This window comes from Onychomys torridus, chromosome X (assembly GCF_903995425.1).
Source record: "Onychomys torridus chromosome X, mOncTor1.1, whole genome shotgun sequence".
NCBI classification, from domain to species: Eukaryota; Metazoa; Chordata; class Mammalia; order Rodentia; family Cricetidae; genus Onychomys; species Onychomys torridus.
This window is the reverse complement of record NC_050466.1, coordinates 83,330,800-83,355,900: the sequence shown is the minus strand read 5'-3', so window position 1 is coordinate 83,355,900 and position 25,101 is coordinate 83,330,800. Positions and strand designations below refer to the sequence as shown.

Sequence of the window (25,101 nt, the reverse complement as noted above, 5' to 3'; positions counted from 1 at the left end):
TTGTAGCCGGTAACACTAGGTACATATTTGTGTTAAGAAAAAATTTCTTTTAAAGTTGCCTCTTGGAATAAATGTTCTTTTTCTTGTCTAATTAAGTGGTTTTCTTAAACTTGCTATTTCAGAGAATAAAAAGTTAGCTAGATACTGTTGTATTACTTAATTTTCTTTTCCTGACCAATAGTAATTCTGTTAACATGAGAGCATCTTATGTCTCTGGATGTTAATTTTGTGTAATTTTTTCACCTCTTAATAGGTAGAGATAATGCATGTGAAAAAACTTCATACATGTTTCTGCGTAAGGAGCTTCCTGTTCGACTGGCTAACACAATGAGAGAAGTTAATCTTTTGCCGGATAATTTGTTGAACCGCCCTTCGGTGGGATTAGTTCAGAGTTGGTAAGTGAATGTTGTGATCACCCTACAATGCTTGAAACATTTTGGCATTGGAACCATTTTCCACAGACATGTACATACTGTCTTTCTGGGAATGAGTCATTCAGGATACCTAAGTTTTCCTTGCATTTAAACACTTTTCTTTAACTATTCATTTAAAAACTGGCCTGGTGGTGGTGGCACACACCTGTAATCCCAGCACTTGAGAGGCAGACACAGGTGGCCAGCCTATGAGGCCAGCCTGGTCTACAAAGCAAGTTCCAGGATAGCTGGAGCTGTTATACAAAGAAACCCTGTTTCAAAAAACAAAAAAAGTTTCATTTTAAAACTATTTAATGAAATTATCTTAAACCTTAAGATGCTTCCTTAACTTTTCACTTTTTCTCTTGTTATAGACACGGTTGCTTCATTGAAAGAAATTAGGGAATAATATACAAGAATGGCAATGCAGTGGCCAGGTATCAGTGGACCCACTTTCGTTAAAAAAAAAAAAAAAGTGAATCAGTGCCTCATGTATCCCAGACTGGCCTTGAATTCAATTTGTAGCCAGGTGACCTTGCATTTCTGATCCTCTTGCCTCCCGAGTGTTGGGATCACACACGTGTGTCACCGTGTCCAGTTACTGGGGATTGAAGCACAGCTTTGGCAACAGAGCACTAGGCAAGCACTCCATCAGATCAGCTCCATAACTAACCCATTGGCTTTCCTTTGGATAGGGAGATGTTTTCTACTTTTAGTAAGTCTCAGCCTTGCCTCTTTTGTTTTTGTTTTAAAGAACAATCAAATCATTTACAGGGGAACCTCACGTGGAAATAGTATCAGTTCCATTCTTTGCTGCATCTGCTGTATGAGAAAGATCTTAAAGTTAAAACAAAGTTAAATCAGTTCTAGCTCTGGTTATAAGGCACATATTCTCTAACAGAAGGAGTAGAATTTGTGATGACTTTCCTCCCTAGGTGAGATCACTGAGTGGGTAGGAGGCTATAAGAAAAGATGTTGTGTTTTTAGACAGGGGTTTGCATGTTTGGTCTGCTCTGCTATAAAAGCATTGTGGTAGTGTCTGGAGAAAGCTGGAGGACTGTAGGGAGCAGGTGGCGTACACATTGCTAATCAGGAGCAGTGTTGTGAGAACAAAAAGGGGCAGAAAATGCTGGCTCTGGTCCTGTACTGTTTCTTTATGGGTGGGTGGAACTGACTGGTGCAGAGGAGCAGGAGAGCATCATAAGAAAACGTCAGGAGCTGGAAAACTAGAGTGTGGGGGGCCTTGCTTCTGATAGAAAATGGCCATTCAGCAGCATTCCTCTAGAATATGAAGTTCTCCTGAGAAGCACTGTTTTATGCTATGAACTTGCATGGCTTAGGGATTGACCTAACTCAGGTGATGAGGAGTGAAGAAAATGATAGCCTGTACACATTCAGAAAACCCAGAGTCAAGTAAGCTGTATATTCTGATGGAGTTGCATCAATGTCACTGAAGAGGTGCATTTGTCGTATATAGCTGAATAAGGAGTTTAGCTCAAGTTGAGCTGTTCTAGGTAGGGGATCTCTGTAGGGGAACAGTCTCAGGGTGTAAATATCTGGGAGGAAGAAACTTCAGTGGACATTTTCTGTACACACTGTCAACATCTACATGTTGACCAGGGGATGACTGTGGAGATTCCCAAGAATCTGAGGCATTGGCATCCTTGACATTGCCAGGCTCATGTCAACAACATGCATTCACTCAGGACCTCATCTGATACTTACATATTCACTGGGGACTTCCTCCATTACTCACAATTTTAGATGGTCTTATAGGTTCACTGTCTAACCCCCTTTCCAGAAAAGCAGCAAGAAGCTCTTTGCCTATGAGGTTTATAGTCCTTAGGTTGCAGGAAAGATCAGAGAAACAATGACTTTGGATTTGATACCATAGTTGCGTTCTGCTCTGGACTCAGCTTGTTTTAGAGGGAAGGAACAATAAATGCTTGTTTGTATGAGACTTCTTTATTGCTTCAAGACCATCATTGGAAATTTTGCTGTAGAAAGTATAAGTCACTGTCAGGGACCACTATGTTGAAGATCCTAGGTAGGCAAGGTCAAGTCCTTTGATCTAGTAAGTGGTAGCAATTCATTGCTTATGTAGCAGTTACTTCAGGAACTTCAAAGTGAATTACTGTCTCTGAAATGTTTTCCATCGTTAACCAATTTTCCAGACACCAGCTGAGTGTTGAGTAACTCTGTTCAATCCTGATGCTGAGTATGTGAAGTCGGCACAGAGCCCATAGTTTAAGGGCTCAGTTCATCAAGACTGACACCACACCTCAGATGCCATGTGTGTGCTTTGGACTGACTGACTGGACATTGAGTTTCCATGATCCCCTTGTGAGGCTTATAATTTGCTCAAGTGGATTACAGAACTCAGGAAGTCACTTGTTTTATATTTACAGATTTATAGATTGTAAAAGAGATCATTCTGAAACAGCAAAAATGGTAGAGCTATATCAGACAAGATGTTGGTTCAGCTCTGAAGCATCCATGCCCCCTTGGAGTGTGCTCTGTTGGCGCCTCCAGGTGTTCAACACAAGGATTTCAGAATCTTCTAATTACAGAGTTTTTAGAGAGTTTCATTTCCAGGCTTCATGCCTCCACAGAGGTTGAGGATTGGATCAAAAGTTACAGCTCCCCAGTCACTTGCTCATTGTTTTGATCAGAATCATGTTGACACTCTCTAAAGGTCCCACCCTAACTGACATCATTAGAATAACTCAGATGTGAGCAATAGATGCTTCTTATGCATAGCAAAATATACTCCTGTCATTCTGTAAGTTTGAAGGTTTAGGAACTGTACCAGGAACCAGGAGTAAATAACAAATTTACTTTTTTATTACACACACACACACACACACACACACACACACGCACACACACAGAGGCAAAGTGAGGTATAGACTTAGATTATTGTGTTAAACCTTTGTTTTCTTCCCCATTGTCCATGTCTACTTCAGACTATATGTATACCATTTCTTCTCATCCTTACATGTTCTGTTTTGAAAAATAATTTCCTTAAGATTATTTCAAGAGTAGTAGAAAGAATTGCCATCCAGCTTCACTGGTAACATTTGGTTATATTTGCTCTTTCATAACTCATGTTTATGTTCTCTTTCCTACCTTGACCCTTATTGAGAAATATGATCAATATAGAATCTTTTTCTGAAGGCCTAACATGTATTTTTCTAATATATATTGATGAAGTTAATTTTACTCTGAGAAGGAGCCTTCTTGTATTCTTGATGTACATACACTTCAGGACCAACCCAGGGCACTTCTTAAAAATGTATGTTCTTTTTGCCAGGTGTGGTGGTGCATGCCTTTAATCCCTGAATCCAGGAGGCGGTAGCAGGTCGATTTCTATGAGTTCAAGTTCATCCTGGTCTACATATTGAGTTCTAGGCTAGCCAAGGCTACATAGTGAGACCCTGTTTTAAAAAAAATTATAAGGGCCTGGAGAGGTGGCTCAGTGGATAAGAGCACTGGCTGCTCTTCCAAGGACCTGGGGTCAATTCCCAGCACTCACATGGCAGCTCACAACTGTCTATAACTCCAAGATCTGAGATGCATTTATAATAGCAGATCATACAGCTGAACCTGGCTTGTAGAACTAAAAGGGCCAGTCATAGGATGAGCTTTTCCTGTTAGTTTGAATCAGAGACCCGTGAAGCCATCAAAGCTATGTTTTTATAGTGTTGGCTTTGTTTTCAGGGGAGCTTCCTTCCAGCTGGCACACTGCCTTTAGTAGTAGCAGATTTCCAGTTTTTACAGCACACTGTAGAAGAGCAGAGAAGTCAGTTTCTCTCTCAGAGACCTCCAGCAAGTCTTCTGTGTACTTCTTTCAGCCTGACTTGAAGCATTAGGCCTATTCCTAAATCCTGTGTTCAGGGATGCACATGATTCATAGGACCATGGGACTGATGAGTAATAACTGACAAGAAAAAACGGATCTCCTCGAGAAAGATTGAGCTACCTACATGCTTCAGAGGAAGCAAATTTGCCTGAAGCACTTCAGGGGTAAAACCCGAGTGAAAACTTGGGGTACTCTTATGAAAAGGGAAAGGATGTGAGATAGGCAGCTAATATGGTGTCCTTTCTTTTTTAGGTACATGCAAAGCTTCCTTGAACTTTTAGAGTATGAAAACAAGAGCCCAGAAGACCCACGGGTTTTAGATAAGTAAGTATGGTGCAATTTTCCTGAAAGTAAAAATATGTAGGTGAAAGAATATTTCGACAAATGGGATTCAAGAATTGCAATTCAGGGCTGTAGAGATGGCTCGCTTGTTAAAGTGCTTAACATACCTGCACAAGTAAGGGCCTGAATTCGGATCTGCAGTCGTCAAATGAACAACTGGCCTATTATCCTAGTACTAAGGAGTCTCCAGGGAAACTGGGGGCTAAACTACCCCAAACTGTGAGCTCTTCAGTTTAGCTGCCTAGCTACACTATCCAAATAAACGAGCTCTAGGTTCAAGTGAAAGAGCCTGTTTTGACAAATAAGGTGAGGGTGAATAATAAGACAACTGAACTAATCTGGCCTCCATGTGTGTGTGTGACTTTGTGTACTCTCATTCCAACATGCATGTACCTATCTATACTACACACATCTGAGAACCCAAGAAACTAGAATTCAGACAGAAATTTTAATTTTCTTGTGGGTAATGACATTATTGATTTTTTTTAAATTTAAGAATTTAGCACAGTACACAAAGAATAGTGAAACCTCAGTTAATACTTCATGACATAATTCTTAAGATATTTAGTCAGGGTGAACTGGACACCAGTGTAATATAAGCATTGTAGTGAATGTTCCATCTAGTGGTAGTTTTAAGAATGCAGTAGCCTCCATATACACAGGAAATATACATGAATTATCTACCTAATCTATTGACTTAAAACATTTTCCAATGAGATATTATAGTTGATCTCAGAAAACCGTAGTGATTTTGTTTTGGAGAAGCATAAGTAAGTGTGTGTGTGTGTTTATACAACAACCTGAATTCTGTTGCTGACACTATACATAAAGACTACTGAATTCTCATGTTACTGGAAAGTATTTCTGTTTTCCATTTTGTTCTCCAACAAAACGTAACTCCAGAAAACCATAGCTGTTAATGGGGGTTTTTCCCCAAGAGAAATTAGGTATCTCCACCCTAATTTCTTCCTGTTTTGGGAGTGTACAATGACTGCCTCACTGAGAACTGTAAGTATAGACATAATCCATATAATTGTGAGACAGACATTTGACTCGGATGTTCCATGAAAAGAACTAGGGAAACGCTCTACTACACAAACAACCTTGGAGTGTTTTTTCACCCAGACATGACTTCACAAACAAGGAAATGGAGGTCAGAAGTGTAGAAGAATGTTCTCAAGGTTGTGACACCGCATAGCAGAGCACCTATGAGTCATGGTTTCTTTTCCTTAGTGTAGTGGTTCTTTTCATTGTACTATACTGCCAAAACGGCTGGTTCCATTCAGGAGAAGGTAGCTCAGGGTTAGTTACATTTTCTCTAATGGATCTGTGAAGTGTGAAAAGTGCAAGCATTGGGTTAGAGCCACAGTTGCTTCCTTGACACTAGTCACTGCTATCATTTAAGGTGTTGACATTAAATGGATTGATTCCAGGAGCTTTGTTTCCTGAAGTCATTAGTTGGGGACATTTTGAAATTCTCAAAGCAAAGCTGTGTCCAGTTCTACATTTGAGGATATAGATTTGGAGAAGTACACAACTATTAATTCATTGCTATGGTTTTTCTGGAGTTCTCTCTCTAACAAAATTTCCATCAAGGACAATATATAAATGGAGAGAGTACTGAATCCAGTGTGTGCTAGATCATGGCAGTAGTTCTCAGTTGGTGAGTTTTGATAACTTGCTGCCTTTATGCAGCTAGTTTGGAAAGAGGAGATTGGAGAAGCCCCATGCTGTTAGTAAAGGAAGAAGTGAAAGGTGAGCTAGTGTCCTGAACAGCCCTTTCTGTTCAGCTAGAGGTTCTATGGGACCACTAACTGGGGGGTCATCTGTATAAATCAAATTGATCATCATGATGGAGATAGAAAAGCCCAGGAGGGTAGGGAGGGATTCTGAAAATTCATCCATTAAAGTAAGCCTCTTCCCTTCAAGGAAAGATGTTTCTGCCCTATAATGAATTGTTTCATTTTATTGATATTTAATTTATAAATACATTGTTGGAAAGAGGTATATGAGGAAAAATTACCCATTGTAAAATTTCTTGTGAATTATTGTGAACTTGAGCTTTTTTGGGTTTTGTTTTGTTTTTGAGACAGGTTCTCAATGTGGATCAGGCTGGTTTTGCACTCAGAGATCTATCTGCCTTGTATGCCTCCTGAGTGCTGGGATTAAAGATGTGTGCCACCAAGCCTGGCTAATTATGATCTTCTAGCTTCAGAGTTTACTCATCTTTGCTATCGTATGTATGTATGTATGTATGTATGTATGTATGTATGTATGTATGTATGTATGTATGTGTATATATATATATATGTAAATATGTTATAGAAGCATTTCATTGAGAAAAATAAGACTTAAATAAAACTTATCTTAAATTTCCATTACTAGGGGACAACCACAGCTAACATTTTCTTCTACCCTTATTTACCCTAAGCATTCATATTGCATGAATGTGAAGTTTTTTGTTTTTGTTTGGGTTTTTGTTTGTCTTGGTTTTTCAAGATGGAATTTCTTTGTGTAGTCCTGGCTGTCCTGGAACTCACTCTGTAGACCAGGCTGGCCTTGAACTCACAGAGATCCACCTGCCTCTGCCTCCCAAGTGCTGGGATTAAAGTGTATACTACCACTGCCTAGGTGTTACAATAGTTCTTGGACGTTATTAATAGTTTCACAATACAATCGTGCATCACTTAATGACCGATACCTTAAGAGAAATGTTTCATGAGGAAAATGTGTTTGTGTGAACACTGGAGTATCCTCATACATACTTGAGAGGACGACAGCCTTACTAGGGAACATAATTTTTTTTCTTTTTTTTTGGTTTTTCGAGACAGGGTTTCTCTGTGTAGTTTTGCGCCTTTCCTGGAACTCACTCTGTAGACCAGACTGGCCTCGAACTCACAGAGATCTGCCTGGCGCTGCCTCCCGAGTGCTGGGATTAAAGGCGTGCACCAACAATGCCCGGCTAAGACTTTTTCTTTAAAAAATTAAAATAAAGCTGGCCTCACAGACATAATCTTTTGGGGACACTGTTGTGTATAGAGTCTGTCATTGAAATGTTATTGTGCAGCACATAGCTGGTACTTATACACACAGACACACAGACAGACAGACAGACAGACACACACACACTTGGCTTTTTGAGACAGTTTTTTTCTGTGTAGCCTTGGCTGTCCTGGAACTCTCTCTGTAGACAGGCTGGCCTCAGAGGTCCGCCTGCCTCTGCCTCCATAGTGCTGGGATTAAAGATGCATTCCACCACTGCCCGGCACATATTATTAATTCTTCTACAGATAGGTCATGCAATTTGCCCCACTAGTGTTAAATTTTAAACTGGTTTGTAGTTTTTAAAAATACTTATTTGTTTGTATGTATGCATGTATGTATGTGTGTGTATGAGTATATGTACATAGGTGTTTTTCATGTTGTGTGTGTAGAGGTCAGAGGATAGTCTTGGCTGTTGGTCTTTGCCTTCCCTTTCCATGGCTTCCAGAGATCCAAACTCAGGTCACCAGGCTTACACAGCAAGTGCATTTATCCACTGAGCCATCTTGCTAGCTCAAACAGTGTTCCCAAAACAGCTTTAATTTTCTTTCTCTCATGTCCACCCCCTTTTCCTCCACCCACATGTTCTCTGTGTATGATGTATGCATGTATGTGTGTGAAAGCAGCTTTTAAAAACACCTTGTTCAGTTGTTTGGCCAGCATTGATCCTGGAAGTGGAATTATCCTCTTTGGACTTCAGATATATTTGGTTAAGTTGCCCTTAGCAAATGTTCTGTTTAGTGCCCACACGCAACCTACACTGGCTATTATTTGCCATCAGGAAGAAAGAACAGTTTCACATAGTTTACTTTGCTTTTGTGCTGGTTAATTGGTTGGCATTTGTGCTTGTTTTTTCATAGATTTCCCCGCTAATATTAGACCCTTTTCCTGGTTTCTCAATAGGATGCTCATCTTCACTAAGTATAAGGACTCTTGTGCCTTCTTTTATCCATGTGTGCTTCTGAAATGCTACAGTTATCTTTGTTTCTTTATGTTCTGTGCTTCTGCCCTTGCTAATAAGCTTAGAATAGCCTTCTTTATTTCAAAGTTACATACTTATTCAGCTGGTTTTCTTTTATTGTTTGTGATTTCATTCAACATTTTTATCTTTTTCAAAAGAAATTAACTTTTATGTGTGGTTTATGTGTATACATGTGGATGTATGTATATGTGTGCATTTTCATGTGGAGGTCAGAGGTTGGCATCAAGTGGCTTCCTTGATCACTCTCGCCTCATTTTTCCACATAGGCTCTCTCACTGAACAGGGAACTTGATGTTCTGATCAGAGTGGCTGGCCAGCGATCCCCTGGGATCCACCTGTCTCCACTCCCCTAGCTCTGGGGTTCTTGAGATGTGCTGCCACACCTGGCTTTCCTGTGGGTACAGAGCCTCATCACTTTACCCTAAGCCATCTGCACAGTCTCACTCTTTCATTTGTCATCTAATTGGGGCTTCAAGGCTCGAAATTGCTGTGTGATTAGACCTCTGGCCTAAGAGCTTTACTCATTCCCTTACTGACTTACATTGTTACATTCTTTTGAAATTTATTCTCAGGGTTGGGGATTAGCTCAGTGGTAGAGTGCTTGCCTGTAAGGCCCTGGGTTCAGTCCTCAGCTCCAGAAAAGAAAAAAAAATACTCTTATTCCATGTGCTTTGGTGTTTTTTTTCTGCTTGTATGTCAGTATGAGGGTGTGAGATCCTGGAACTGAAGCCACAGACAGTTGTGAACTGCCATGTGGGTGCTGGGTATCGAACATGTGTCCTCTGGAAGATCCATCAGTACTCTTAACTGCTGAGATATCTCTCTAGCCCCCACATTGTTATACTCTTAATATGCTAAATTTTGGTGCGCAGCTACTTACTCAACATTTGAGCCTGGCTCCATAATTTTTTTTTTTTTGGTTTTATTGCAAGAACATTTTTCTGTTCTTAAAGTCACTGTATTTCATATATTTTTCTATACATGTTTTAAAATTTATTATTTTAATTTTATGTGTATGGGTATTTTGTCTACAAAACATGTGTATCACATGAGTATTTTGTGCCCATGGAGTCCAGAAGAGGGTGTCAGCTCCCCTGTGACTAGACTTAAAATTGGTTGTAGGGTTGAGGATTTAGCTCAGTGGTAGAGCCACAAGGTCCTGGGTTTGAGCCTCAGCTCAAAAAAAAAATATTGGTTGTAAGCCACCGTGTATGTCTGAGTTAATGTCCTATTGTTATGAAGAGACACCAGGAGCACTGCAGCTCTTGTAAAGGAAAGCATTTAATTGGGATTTGCTTAGAGTTGCAGAGGTCGAGTCCGTTGTTATCCTGGGAGGGAGCATGGCAGTGTAGGCAGCTGAAGGAGGAAAACTGAAAGTTCTGCATCTGGGTCCACAGGCAGCAGGAAGAGAGAGACACTGGGCCTGACTTGAGCCTCTGAAACCCTAAAGCTCCTAGCAATACACTTCCTCCAAAAAGGCCACACCCACTCCAACAAGGCCACTCCCTAAGTATTTTTGGGGGGCCATTTTTTTAATTTTTAAATTTTTAAAAATTTTTTTGAGACAGGATTTTTCTGTGTAATAGTCCTGGCTGTCCCGGAACTCTCTTTGTAGCCCAGGCTGTCCTTGAACTCACAGAGATCTGCCTGCCTCTGCCTCCCAAGTGCTAGGATTAAAGGCCTACACTGGGGGCCATTTTTATTCAAGATACCATAGTATGCAAACTGGTTCCTTTGGAAGAGCAGCCCATGCTCTTGACCACTGAGCCATCTCTCCTCAGTCCCTTATCGATACATCTTTACAATAATGTGCCAGAGTACTTGAAAATGATCTGTGTGTTTGATTTGGAGGTGGGTGTCTTACTATATTGTGCAGGCTACTCTTAAACTCCTTAGCTCCAGTAACCCCCGCTTCTGCCTCCTGAGCATCTGGAACTATGGGTATGTGCCACTGTTCCCAACAAATGAGGCTTATTTTTGTTGAGTTTTTATATCTACATTTCCTCATGTTACACTGCAGGAAGGAGATGATTTCAAATTTTTGCTCATGAAAAGCTTGGCATTCTTTATTCAGAGAAGAAGCTCTTGCTTTAAGATTTCATCTCTAAGTCCTTAGAGACTTTGGCAGGATTGTCGTCATGTTGTCAGGAGAAGCACTGATATTTTCTGTAATTCTTAGTTTAAAAAAAAAAACATTTATAGAACTCAAATGTAAGTGCACTCCTAACAAATTATTTGAACTTATTTTTAACGTTTACTAGAACTTTTTCTACTGACTTTGTATAGCTCTGAGAGAATTTTGGTAGTAAGTTTCATACCAAAGCTTGAATTAAATATTAATGTTTATGACTACTTCCTTTTACTATCTGGTAAAAGTAATGTTTATTCTTATAAAGAGTACTAACAGGTAACTAGACAGAGGTGAAAGTGTGTTCCAGTCTATGAAATACAGACTTAACACTTTGTTTCCTTCCCATACAGCTTTCTCCATGTTCTGATTAATATCAGAAACAGACACAACGATGTTGTTCCTACAATGGCTCAAGGTGTGATAGAATACAAGGAAAAGTTCGGGTTTGATCCATTTATTAGCAGTAACATCCAATATTTCCTGGATCGTTTCTATACCAACCGCATTTCTTTCCGCATGCTTATTAACCAACACAGTAAGTGGGTTATGTTGGGTCCAGTTGTTAAAAGGTAACCATATTGATTTTTCTGAAAAGTTTTCCTTGTGCTTCACTTCTAATTTACTGACTTAGACTTTTAGCTGGAGAAATTTCATTTCCAGTTCAGTTTTTCTTAAGGGAATCCTTCCTATTATACAAATTGGTTAATCAGTATTCTTGATTGAAAGCTGTCCCCGGAAGACATTTGTGGTGCTTACATTAGAAGCAGGACCACTGCCTGTTTTTCAAGGGCTCTGCAGCTACCTTTCTGTGGAGACAAGGGACTGGTTTTAATGGCAGCCCCATTGACTTCTCAATAATTTAATGTACCCACCCGGGGGTATTTTTCTTAATCCATACACGAATTTTCTTTTTTTAGTTTTAAAAACATCAAAGCTGGGAATATTGAATTAGCATGTTGGATATATAAGCAATTCCCTTTATTCCACAGTGATAGGAAAAATCTGAGGAAGCAAGATTATCAGTCCATGATGCCACTTTGAGAGTTTTAGTCTGTTCCCCATGGTGACAGACAGGGGACCATCTAAAATTCTCTTTAGCACAAAGAACTTCTTGACTGATTTCTAGAGTTGTCACGTTGGTTGATTTGTTGTTAATTTTAAGGCAAAATCATCCACATATTTGAGTCATTCTTGCTGAATCAGAGAATGGATAAGCATGTTTTTACTCATTTTGTTTTTTAAAAACTCATTTAGATAAACAAATGTTATGGAACTCTTAAGTATGTATTTATATATTTTTGGAAACAAATGTATGACAATTTATAGAGAAAAGGGAACTAAATACTAGCCAGCTAGTCTACTGAGAGAGCAGCAATTTCCAAGTGTTGATTGATTTAATATAAAGTATACCTATGAAAATTTTTCTTGAGTTGCTTTTTTCTTTTCAGGTTCTTTAGGTTTTTATTTAGGAACAAAAGTTTGCAACTATTGTAGAGAGTAAATGGAATATTTTTCTAAATTATTTGAACAAATATTGTTTGTGTACAAAGAATTGAAAAAGAACCTCCATGATGCACACATTGGCAGTGTTGCCAGTGAAGGTTCCTCACAATGGCCTGGCCTTCACGTTGTGAATATTTAGGGATTGGGAGATAACTGCCAAGCATGGAAGTGTCTTGATCTGGTTTCCATCAGCTGAAGGAGAAAGGGTTGGGCACCTGCCGTGTGCCGCTGCTTTAGGATCTACTGCCTGCAACTGAAGAGACCTGAAGTACACCCTTCCTCCTTTTTGGCCGATGTATTTGCTCAGCCATCAGCTCTATTGCATTACTCTAAGTCACTGTGGATGCTGAAATGATTCTTCAAAGAAAAAGTCCCTTTGGACAATTAGAAACTTATTCCTAGGCTTGACTATCTCGGCTTGCTATGTTTCAATCCCTTTCCTTCTCTTTTGTGTTCCTTTAGCACTTCTCTTTGGTGGTGACACTAATCCTGCGCACCCTAAACACATAGGGAGTATCGATCCTACCTGTAATGTAGCTGATGTGGTGAAAGGTAAGGATACCACCCAGTGTCACTGACCATGGCAAAAATAGCATTGTGGTTTGTTTGAGGCAGCTCAGCTGTAGGGTTATGTTGCTGTGTAGTCTGTGATTCATCAGGCCATGTTAGGTCTGAACCACTTAGTACAAATATGAAATATTTCTAGATTGGGAAAGGATGAATAATTTCTAATGCTCAAATATCAATCTCTACTTCATTGGTCAGGGTTTAGTTAGTTCTTTCTTAAACAGTTAACATTTCAGGAAGTTCTAAACTTTGACTTGCCATCATTTTAAACTATTTCCTTGTTATAAAATGGGGCTGAGTTCACATTTGCCAAATCTACATGTATTTCTGTTGCATACTCCTGGTGTTAGAAGCTATACAGCAAGTGGGCTTAGCTGGATGGATGCTATGCCAGGGTAGAGCAGGCCTGGTACTCATAAATCCCTGGTTAACTGAGGACTTTGAGATTGAACAACAGGTGTCCCCATTATTCATTTAAAATAAATGCTATATCAAGAAAGCTCAACTGGCTGTAACCCAGCAGATTCCAGTACTTCTTAAGTTTTTCCTTTGGGCAGATTCGTGTTCCCAACCTGTCTCCTTCCCCAGATTCAGATTGCATTTCCTACTCTGCTTCTCATCCCACTGGAAACACTCAGGTGATGAGTTGACATGACTATACCTCTTCCTGGTTTTCATCAAGGACCTTGGTTGCACTTGAGCAACCATTGCTAAGGACAACCTGTGCACTCTGTTTTCCTTGAGCTGCCTAGATCACTGTTTTCTCAGAAGACATTTACTCACATCATTTCAGTTCTAAGGTGACTAGGTCTAGCTGACTCAGCACACTTGTGCCTTTTCTCTTGAACTGTAATTGATGTAAGGCCAGAGAATGCTTCTTTACTTGTTTGATAATGTATATAAAACCTTGGAGTGCCTATAGAGATAGATGCTCTATAAATATTCTGTGGCTTGATAGCTTTTAGACACTTAAAGTTGTTTAATGATTTTATTATTCAAAAATGTGGGCTGGAGAGATGGCTCAGCTGTTAGGAGCACTGGCTGGTTTTGCAAAAGACCCAGACTCTCCTCCAAGCACTCACATAGCAGCTCACAATTGTTCATAACTCCAGTTTCAACGTCCTCTTCTGACCTTTGGGGGTACCAGATACACAGACACTTGAAATAAGGTGAAAAAATCTTTTTAAGAAATTGCAAATAAAAAATACCATACACTGGAATTAACTAGTCCCAAAGTTTATAATTTTCAGGTCTGATATTGATATGGTGGTAATGTTTTTAGTCATAGCTTTAGAGATATAGCTTCAAGAGATATTAAATGTCTGTACATGGTATGAAATAAGGGATTTGCTTCAAATTTAGACAGAGGATGGGGAATGAAAAAGACTGGACCTAGTTGAGGCTTTGGTGAGTACATGGGGGTTCATTATACTGTGGTTTATACTTTGGTACATGTTTGGAATTCTTGATGGTAAAGTTTGGAAAACACTCATTTTGTCTCTTTACAAAATCAAGTCTGACTAATTTGGGGGAGGTTATAACTGAGAACCTGTGGATTTGATAAGATTGGGAGTCTTAGGAAACTTAACAGCTTCTATAGTACAAAGAGATTAAGGCTGCTGCAGCGCATCAAAGCCTTAGACAGTTCAAGGAGGCACCCCGTGACTTGACTGAAAGAACTTGTTTCCCGACTGTTGCTGTCAGCATTATTCTGTTAGTTAGCAGGTAGTAACTACTGATATCCTTGTTATGTTGACCTCTAACCTGTGCATACAAATTTCAGGATGTGCCAGAAACTTGTACATTGTCATTGTTCTCAGTGTACAAATTTTATGCACAAATGAGCTGCAGATTATTCAGAGTAGTTGGACAGATATTGAAAGAAAGTAATCCTGAAAGTTTATGCCTGAGTCTCTTCGTGTCCCTGTGGCAGTCAGCTCTCTTACAGGAGAAAGTGGTTATGTGGGTTCAGTTTAAAAGTTGCAGTGCACTGTTGCCCAGCCCCATCATTGTGGGCCTGTGACAATGTAGAATATTGGGACAGCGAATGTGTGCCAGAGCAAAGCTACTCATTTTATGGTAGCTGGGAAACAAAAAGAGAAAGGAGCCAGAGTCCCAATATCCCCTTCAAGATCAGTGACCTAACTTCCTTACCCTTATCCCCTGTCCTCAAGCACCACGTCCCCATCCCCCATCTTCTAATAGCACCACAAGCTAGAAGCCATTTAACACATGGCCTTTAGGGGACATTGAGGCATGAAGCATAAAGCATCAGTTTTCTTTGTTTATTACTCACAACCCCAGTCTCTTTTTTTCTCTTCATTGTTCCAGTACTCACAGCTTATTTTTTGCTGTGCTGGGGGTTGAACCTTGGGCTTTAGACATGGTGGGCAAGCACTTTTTACCATTGAGCTTTATTCCTGTCCTCTTTACTTTTTATTTTAAGACACACTTTCACCCTGTCTACCAGGCTGGCTTTGAACTCACTCTGTAGCCCGTGTAGGGTTTGAACTTATTATCCTTCTGTCATGGGCTTCTCAGTAGCTAGGATTTTAGGCCTACATTGCCAGGCATAGCCCACTCACAGATTTACCTTTACTCTTTTGCCATTTTTTTAAATCTTCTGCCTAGTGCATTGCAAATACAGTTCACTATATTCTGTTGTGTGATTTTGGGGGAACACAACTAAAGCCTAGATTCCTGGCAGAGCTCTGTGCAGTGGCTGTCACTCGCCATACTCCCTGTCATTCCACTCCCCCAACACATACAGCACACCCATGTACACACACAGGTGCATACATACACATCCTGCCACCACACTTCTGAGGGGAGGAGGGAGGCCTGAGACACTGTTCCTCTGTGAATCTTGGAATAGCTTTCACCTCTCAGTAGCATCTTTCCTAAAGTTCAAAAGCATTGGAGGGTGGTTTCAGATCTGAAAATATACACTACTGCAAAGCCACATCCACATAATCAACTTTCCGACAACCTTCCTTCCCATCAAGGTGCTTTACACGCATCTACGTTTATAAACCTTTATTTTTTATAATACTGCTGATTGAACCTAGGGTCTCTCACATGCTGAGGAAACACTACACAACTGAACTATATTCTGATCTCCTCTTCATTTTTTATTTTGAGATAGGATCTTGTTAAGTTTCCAGGCATTCTCTGAACTTAACTGTGTAGCCCAAACAGGCCTTGAACTTGTCCTTCTGCACGAGCCTCCAAAATACTGGTGTTACAGTCCTATACCACCAGAACTTTTTTTTCCCTCAGCTGTGAAGAGCTTGCATGGTTCAAGCTCAGCTAAATGTCCATTCCAAATGACTGTGTGTATGTGCGTGCGCGCATTCATGTGCTAGTGTGTGTACACATGTGTTTGTATAGCCATCACATGTTCTAATGAACTAAAACTGATCGCATACTTAGGCCTTTTGAGATAGATTACAGAAAACTTAGGTAGAGTGCTATTTTTATTTTTGGCTAGACAGTTGTATGAAGGTGGACAAGTAGGGGTGCACCCAGCATAGAGTAACTGAACAGAACTCTCTTAAGCAAGCCTCCCCTTGTGGCTTATTCATTCAGCACATGAATTTCTACCTTTGTACATCTGTAGATTATAGACTCCGGAGTGAATGCCAGAATTAAGTGTTGTAAAGCAAGTCCTAATATCCTTTGGAAGGAGCCTTCGGTGGTGACCCTTTTCCTCCTTTCTTTGTAAGAAACCGGAAAATCAAATGGAAAATCCTGTGATGAGAGTGTTTTAAAGATGCAGACTTAAATCTTTGTTTCGGTACAGAAGTTGACTTCCTCAGCCATGCTACCTTTTCCATGTCGTTTTTTATGTGCTATTATTGCTTAGCATGATAGCATACAAATGGCCTCCTGAGTGCATGATATTTGTTCAGCTCAGAAATAATATCTTATGTTCTCAATTTGGTCTCCTCAGGTTGCAATAACAGATTCATTCTAGCTCCAGAAATAGATTTATTAAAATAATGGAGTAGGTCCTATGGTCAGGACATGAAAAACTTTACAGTCAGAGCTATAGATACTGGAATTGGGAAACAAAAATATCAGGTTGTGTTCTGGGTATCTTGCAACTGGAGTTAGGGCCTCTCTACTTGCCTTTTTCCCCTTTTTGGTATGCCCTGGTTAACTTGACTGATGCCCACTTAAGACAATGCCAAGCACTCTAGGTCTTCCTACATCACGATACTCCTCAGTACTCTTTAACTTATGGTCGCCCTGAATTTCCATCTTGAGTTTCTAAAAGGTAGATTTTATTGCTTCAGTTCATCTTGTTTTTACCTGTGACTACAAGTTTTAATATTATGGCCATGGTTAGCCTGGAGATTCATTGTCTTTATGTTAGATGTTTTGTCCACATTTCCCTAGTTGGCTATGTTAGGAGGTTGGAGGATCTACTGTTCTGGAAAACTAATGGATTCCACTTAGGATGGATTTGGGGTAGGGAAGCTAGTGATATATATTGCATTATATTTATTTGAAACTTAAAGGGGTTTCTAAAAAGTGGCATATTGGTTCTGGAGATTTCTTTCTAAGGGAACACATAGGTCAGTGTGGTCTTTGTAAACATTTCCATAGGTGGCCGGGGTCAAAAATGTGCAGAAGGTGAAGATGTGGATAACCCATCAGTCTCATCTCAGACACTTGCTAAGTAGGTCCCAAACCCAGGTGTGGCTCAGTGAGCAAGGGCATATGCAGCAAGAGGGCTAAGGAGTTTTTGTTTGTTCTTTAAGTTTGTCAAGACAGGACCTCATGTAGCCCAGGCTGGCCTCAGACTTGGTATTGCTGAGAAGAATCTTGAGCTACTGACCGCCTTCACTTTCTAAGTACTGGGACTCCATGTATATTCTACTACTGCCAGCTCTGACTGTTTGGCTCATATGGGATAATGCAGAGCAAATTCATTTGAATTTGTAAAATTGTTATTATTATTATTATTATTATTATTATTTCATTTTATGTGTATGGGTGTTTTGTCTGCATATATGCCACATGAGTGCCTGGTGCCCCCAGAGGCAGAAGAAGGTATTGGAACTCCTGGAAGAACAGATAGTGATGAGCTGCTACATGGGTGTTGGGAACTGAACCTGGGTCCTCTGGAAGAGCACCAGAACTCTTTACTTCTGAGCCATCTCTCCAGTCCAAGATTAATTTTAAAACAGTTAAGAAAACAGCTACTTAGATTATGCTAACAGGAGAGAATATTGCTCTGTTGCCACATATCTCCAACTGGAAACACTTGATAAAATGGTACATTGTTAAGAAGGCAATAATTGGGGGTTTTAGGTGTCTTTGGTTTGGCAAAATAGTTTGAACACACCTGCTTGTGTTGCTTTGGTTAACCTTATGTCATTACCACATGAAAATAATGGTATGGTGTTGTTTTTATTAAAAATAAAAGAATCTTGACTGGGGGAGATGGCTCGGCTCAGCAGTTTAAAGCACTGACTACTTACTCTTCCAAAGGACCTGGGTTCAATTCCCCGCACCCAAATGGCAGCTAACAATTGTCTGTAGCTCCAGTTTCAGGGGAATCTGATGCCCTCTTCTGGCCTCTCTGGCCACTGTATACACACAGTACAGAAAACATCCATACAAAACACCTAGTCACATCAAGTAAAATAAAATAATAGATAAATAAACAAACAAACAAATAAGCAGAGCTAATGAGATTGCTCAGTGGATAAAAGTGCTTTCCACACAAGTATGAAGGCCTAAGTTCAGGTTCCCAGGACCTACATAAAACATCTATCTTAAACAAGCTAGAAGGCAGGGGCTGACCTTGAGATTGTCTTCACACTTTCCTGTGTGCCGAGTCACGTGTGTGCTTATTTTCTCACACAGGGGCATGCACATACACACATAGACAGACACACAGAGAAGATAAATAAAATGGTCTTGTGTACTTTGTTCTGACCAGAATTTTAAACTTGAGTTTATAAGATTTTTCTTTTTTTCTGTTAGACTTAAAGTTATTCGTGTTCATTTAAAAGTTTTCAGTACTCAAATTCTAGCTCCTTATGTTGTAAATGAGTGATACAGTGGATTAGTATAAAATCTGATAGTTGATGGAAGAGTTATATGGAAGATCTGGAGTAGAGACTTATAATCAAATAAGCTCCTTGATCTGTTAAAATTTCCTATGTGTTATTTCTGAAAACTGATTCATGGCTAAAGATGGATCTGCTGGAATAATCTATTACCATTGCAGATATTCTTAGTGCAGTGACTATCACTTACATTTACTGGCAATAAGAATAATTTCCCATGTTCCCTTTTCAAGATTAGTAGTATATTCTGGCTGAAATATAGTACAGGTAAAAACTGTTTGGCAATATCTTCTTAAAACAATTTGATTTTTAATTTTATTTATAGTATTTTTGTTGTTGTTGTTTTGAGACAGGGTTTCTCTGTGTAGCTTTGTGCTTTTCCTGGAACTCGCTTTGTAGCCCAGGCTGGCCTTGAACTCACGAATAGTAAATTTTTATTTAGAGAACTTAATGTAAGGAGAGCTTACAAATCTCTAGGTATAAAGGAAATTTCCTTACTAGTAGCTGAATTTTGGTTGTTGGGATTTTTAGAACGGTTTTAATTTTTATGTTAAATTAACTTTACTTAAGCAAAGAATGCCGTTTTAGTGCTCCCAAACATCCAGTAGCCACATGATCACTTATGTCACGAGTGTGCACAAATAGGTGATATAGCCTTGACTTTTCAAGCAAGTGGTCACTTAATCTAGATTCTCTTCAGAATTACTTGGCTAGCCTGGAACTCTCTACGTAGACCAGGCTGGCCTCAAACTCAGAGATCCACCTGCTTCTGCTTTTTAACCCTGAGTGCTGGGATTAAAGGCATGTGCTACCACACCTAGCCTACTTATGCTGCTGTCCTTAGGCCTCAAAACAGAGGTACTGCCTCAGAATTTCCAGGGGTTTCTTTCATAATCTCAACTCTTTACACTCGACCTTACCCAAAAGGTGAATTAATAATAATCTACACTCTTTTAAAATTTGCTAATCCTTGGTTACCACTCTGGGACTCTTAACGTCCAATCTAACTAAAAGGAACACTTGTTAGTGTAATTGCTTGAATAGTGAAAACTTTATCATTCGCCAAATGATTGTTATTTAGCAAATACTTTGTTTTTGCTTTTGTAGTGTTTGGGGTTGAACCCAAGGCCTTTCATAAACTAGGCAAGTACACTCCTACAGAGCTACACCCTCAGCCCTTAATCAGATGTTTGTTATGTATGTATTTTGTCCAAAGCACTTCAGTATCCTATGAGAATTTATGCATATTAGGAATAATTTTTATTAGTAATACTCTCAGCATTCTCTGGATGGTATGTGGAGATCTACATTGCAATGTTTTAGGATTTTCAAGAATAATGGAGTAATCCTTAATTGTGACACTGATCCACTACAATGTATAATGAAACTAAAAATATTCTTAGTCACATGTGATTTTAGGAGCCATAGTAAGTTTGAAGTTGGCTGTTTTTATTTGGACTCCACTGTCCTCCACACATTCTATAGGCCTAGCATGTTTTCAGTGTTATCGTACTCATAGTAAGGCCAAAGCCATGGATAATTAGAACATTTAGTATGTTTGGATTCTGTCACGGTTTTCTAGTGAAAAGAAGTTCAATATTAAAAATTATTATATACTCAGAGGAGTTGAGGTATATTGACTTTGTTTATAGATAGTGAAACATTGTAAATTTCAGCATTTGGGGGCTTAAAAGTTCATGGTCAGCTTTTGTGCTGTCGCGTCACTAGGTGGAGATGTAGTATTGTTTAGTAGACAGCCAAAGCAAAAGAGCTGGTTCCTGATTTCTCCCTCCTGTCCTCCTCCACCCTCCCCCTCCTCCCCCTCCTCCTCCCCCTCCTCCCCCTCCTTCTGTCTCTCTTTCTCTGTCTCTCTCTCTCTCTTTCTCTCTCCCTCCAGAAATATATTTTATATATATATATATATAATTGATGAGGTTTGGTATGTTCTAGGAAAATTTGCAAATTTGGTGTAGTTTAAAATTCTAACTTTTTTCAGGGTGAAAATTGAACCCTACTTTGTTTTCAAACTTCTAATTCTTTAAAAATTATTTTCTGATTTTACTGCTAATAGCCTTTTTGTTTTATGTTTTCATTGTATCTTGTTGTGATTTGTCTGATGTCTCTTTAGAAGTTTAATATGATGAGAATTTTTAATGTGGGGACAAGTAATATTAGATAATTAGAATATATGATTCTAATTTGGTGGCAACACAAGGTACATACAGTCTGAACATGCCCTGTCCTCACCTGTATTGTTTGGAGATGGTGACGTCAGATTTGAACATTGAAGTTCTCTGGAGTGCCTGGCTCTCCCTTCCTTGTCTTCTGCCTTCTCTCACCTCTTGAATCTTAAGAAGGTATGCTCTCTGTGCAGTGTTGATTGTCTTCTAGAAGCTGCTGTGTTGCTGAGGACAGTGTGAGCACACCCATCTGATTTTTGGAATTGTAAAGGAAAAACTCAAAACTCTTCTTCTGATAGTCTGGCAGTTCTCAAGTGTTTATTAGAGTTACCATATAGTTCATCACTTTCCTGTTCCTAGGTTCATGAGAAACAAAAAGCTGTTCACACAAAAGCATAGACATATTCGTAGCAGCATTCATAATAACAAAAGTGTAAACAACTCAAGTGTCTGTCAGCTGGTAAATGGATGAAGAAAATGTGGTATATTTGTTCAATGGCTATTACTTAAATTATTTTCATACCATGAAGCTTAAATATATGGAATGGACTACTGGTTCATGTTACAACATAGATGGCCGTACAGAATGGTGCTACCCATAGTAGGCAGGTCTTCCCACCTCAGTTAATGTAATCCAAATAGTCTCCCTAAGACATGCCTATAGACTCCTTTTCCAGGTGATCCTAGATTATGTCAAGTTGACAGAAGTAACCATCATGAACACTAGGATGAGGTAAAGAAATCAGCCACAAAAGACCACATATTACAGGATTCAGTTGATTTTCATATGTCCAGAATGGTAAATCAGACGAAGTAGAAAGGTGGCTGCCAAGGACTGGGCTGAGACAAATGACTGCTCATAGCATGGGACTTCTTTTACAGTGATAAAAATGTTAATTGTGATAAGGGGTGCAAAACTTGGCAGAGAATACTAAATACCACTGAGTTACATGTTCGCTATAAATGGCAAAATGTATGGTGTTAGTAAAGTTTTTAAAGAGAGTTATCAAAAGGGTTATGATACCGAGCTAAGAAATAGCAATTGATCATCTAAACAGGCTCTAGCCTAAGTTCTGTGTAACATTATAAAGCAAATGAAGACCCAAATCCTCTCCTCAGATTGCTTTTTTTGTTGTGTTTTTAAATGGTTTACAGTTCAAGATAAGTTAATTAATATGCCATAAGGCTCTTTTACTTTCTTAATTTACTCCTTATCTTTTAAACTTTCTACAATCTGTCTTCTAGCTATTTTTGTAATGACATTGATTTTCTTCCCTTATGTCTATTTGCCCATGTTGAAAAGCAAACTCTTACACCTTAGACTTTATATTAGCTCCAAGCTGTTATCCTTAACCAATTTAAAGGACATTTTAAAGACAGTGGGTGGTTCTCATAATTTAAATGATATGTTTCATGAAAACCTGTGCTTTCAGTAAGTTCTTATTGATGTTTCACTTGCCAGTAACTGGAAAATTATGGCTGTTGACAGTTTTTTAAGATTTATGTATATGAGTGTTTTGCCTCCATGAATGTATGTATGCATGTATGTATGTATGTATTTAAGTGTAACATGTACATGCCTGGTGCCTACAGAGGCCATAGAGGGCATCAAATCCCCTAAAACTTGAGTTGTGGATGGCTATGAGCCACAATATGGGTGCTGGGATTTGAACCAGAGCCCTCCATAAGAGCAAAAGGTGCTCTAAGCTGCTGAGCCAGGTCAGCAGCAGGTCACAGGTCTCCAAGTCTGACTGTTGTCAGTTTTTTAAATTATAGAAAGTATTGTTTTGCTACAATTTAATCAGATTCTGTGATGTTCAGAAGTATAGTCCTAGGTTTATAAATTTTCATGAAAAATATCTTTTAGCAGTATTTAAAAGTTAAACGGTTGTGTGCTTGGCATGAATCTAGCTTTATTGTTACTAGTCTATGATTTTGATATGGCTGTGGTCATAGTAATGTGTTGAAGCCAAATGGCTGCTTTAAAATATTTGATTCTTTTAAAGTCAGTTAGACAGATGAACTTTATTTCTGTATATACACCCATGTGCTTGTATCTGTGTCATTAATGCGACAATTAAACTTCTCTTTCTTGCAGATGCATATGAAACAGCCAAGCTGCTTTGTGAACAGTATTACCTGGTAGCTCCAGAGCTGGAAGTGGAAGAATTCAATGGTAAAAGACAAAGCATTTTAGATGAGCTCGGACAGGGTCAGGGTGGTATGGCTAAGAAAAAAATATTTTCATGTTAAGTCCATAGAAGGTGACTTAAATGCTGATTGTATCCAAGCTGTCTTTCCAAGAGATCTTAAAATGGTGCTGCACTTCATCTTTGTGTCCTTTCCGAATGGTTCCTGTACCTTCAGGCAACTGGGAGTATCCTTAGAAGTCACTTTGGGATAGGATGTGCTGTGTTGAGAAGCCTTTCCATTCACGTTGGGCCTTACTTGTGCTGCTACCTCTTCTTTCGTATTCGTGGTTTGTTTTTTTTTCTGCTTAGCCTCCAGTTCCCACTTTTTCATACCTATAGGAAAGTCATCTCCAAGTCAAATTCCTTATATCTGTATAGAGTTCTGTTGACATTTATTAAGTGCTGCTGGCACTAATGGTGTTTTGGGCAATGACTGTGCAAAACAGACTTTATTATTTCTTGAGTCTCAAGCATAAAAACTCAGACCACTTTTTTTCACTGACTTTTAAAAATATACTATTAAAGGGAATATTCATATTTCGTTCATCTTATTTTAGAAAGCCAACAAACCTTTATTAATCATCCACTACAGCCACTAGGCCCAGGATAAGGGAAGAATCATAGCCAAAAACATTTTACATGGTTTTAAAAGGAAGAAAAGAAATGTCAACTGTAATATTCCCAAAGAAAAGTACACATAATTGAGCAAACCTTTAGATGACTCCTAGAGAATGTTGTTTAAACTTAAAAGAAGAAAACAAACTGTAAAATGTTTTTCATTTCCTTGAGACTTTGACTGAAAAGGTTGAATTGAATTCTGAGGCTGTTTATATAATAATGATGCAGTTTGCCACAAGATAGACTAGGCACTCAGCTTGCTTCTCAGGCCCCATTATAACCACAATAAAAGAATCCCATAAAAACAGCAAAGGAAGCCAAGGAGGCTTATAAGTGGGCTAGTATAGTAGTCTCTTCAGGCTACTAAACAAAACCATCAGAGACTGGGTGGATTAAATAACAGACATTTGTTTCTCATGGGTCTAGAACCCGGGAAGTTGAAGATCGTGGTATGAATAGATTTGGTGTCTGGTGAGAGCCTGTTTTCTGACTTACAGATGACTTCTTGCTGTGCCTTTACATGTAGGAAGGGGCTAAAGAGCTCTCTGGGGTCTTTTTTAGAAGAACTCTAATCCCATTCATGAGGCTCCATTCTGGTGAATAATCAACTCCCCAAGGGCCCACCTCTAAGTACCATCACTTTGGGAATTAAGTTTTGAGGTGTTAATTGAGAGAGACACAGACGCTGAGTCCTGGAAACCCACTAGTGACAGCTCCTGGAAGAGTACAGCGGATAGAAGCCTGCTGACTGATAGGACAGGACAGGACCAACCTAAAAGGAGTAGACTGCTGCAGAGATGGCAACCATTTTTTCCAGTTATCCCGGAGAGGGGCTGTGGGAGCAGAGGTGAGTGGTGTGAACAGCTAGAACAGAAGGGAAGCCAAAGGACAGAGATGAGCTGAAAGCTGCCCTAAGAGAAGCCTGGAGAGATGAGGGCAGGGAGTAACAGCTTTCCTCTGTCTAGGCTCTGCCAGCACAGCAACTAAGTAGATGTTGTTCAAGAACAGCTTACTGGGCGGGTTCTGGGAATAATAATATTCCAGAGTAAAGCCTTCTTCATTGTAGCATTTGAAGGCCTCTCTGGTTGTAGTCTACTTTACTAAGCTAAGGGATTATTCTAAAGCCAGTGGAATCTTGATCAGGTTTTAAAAAGTCCAAGTCAGCCTTCTCAGTATGGGCAATCTC

At 39.4% G+C, this 25,101-nt stretch overlaps 1 protein-coding gene across 2 annotated transcripts in view; it reads left to right on the top strand.

Annotated features, from left to right (window-relative positions):
• Pdk3 (pyruvate dehydrogenase kinase 3) overlaps positions 1-25,101 on the top strand; it is a 62,490-nt gene that overhangs the window by 19,173 nt on the left and 18,216 nt on the right. For both annotated transcript variants that reach the window (XM_036175514.1, XM_036175513.1), the window contains exons 2-6: positions 254-395; positions 4,528-4,599; positions 11,123-11,307; positions 12,738-12,827; positions 23,204-23,281. In XM_036175514.1, the coding sequence (XP_036031407.1) occupies positions 254-395; positions 4,528-4,599; positions 11,123-11,307; positions 12,738-12,827; positions 23,204-23,281 (567 nt within the window). The remainder of the gene's footprint in view (positions 1-253; positions 396-4,527; positions 4,600-11,122; positions 11,308-12,737; positions 12,828-23,203; positions 23,282-25,101) is intronic.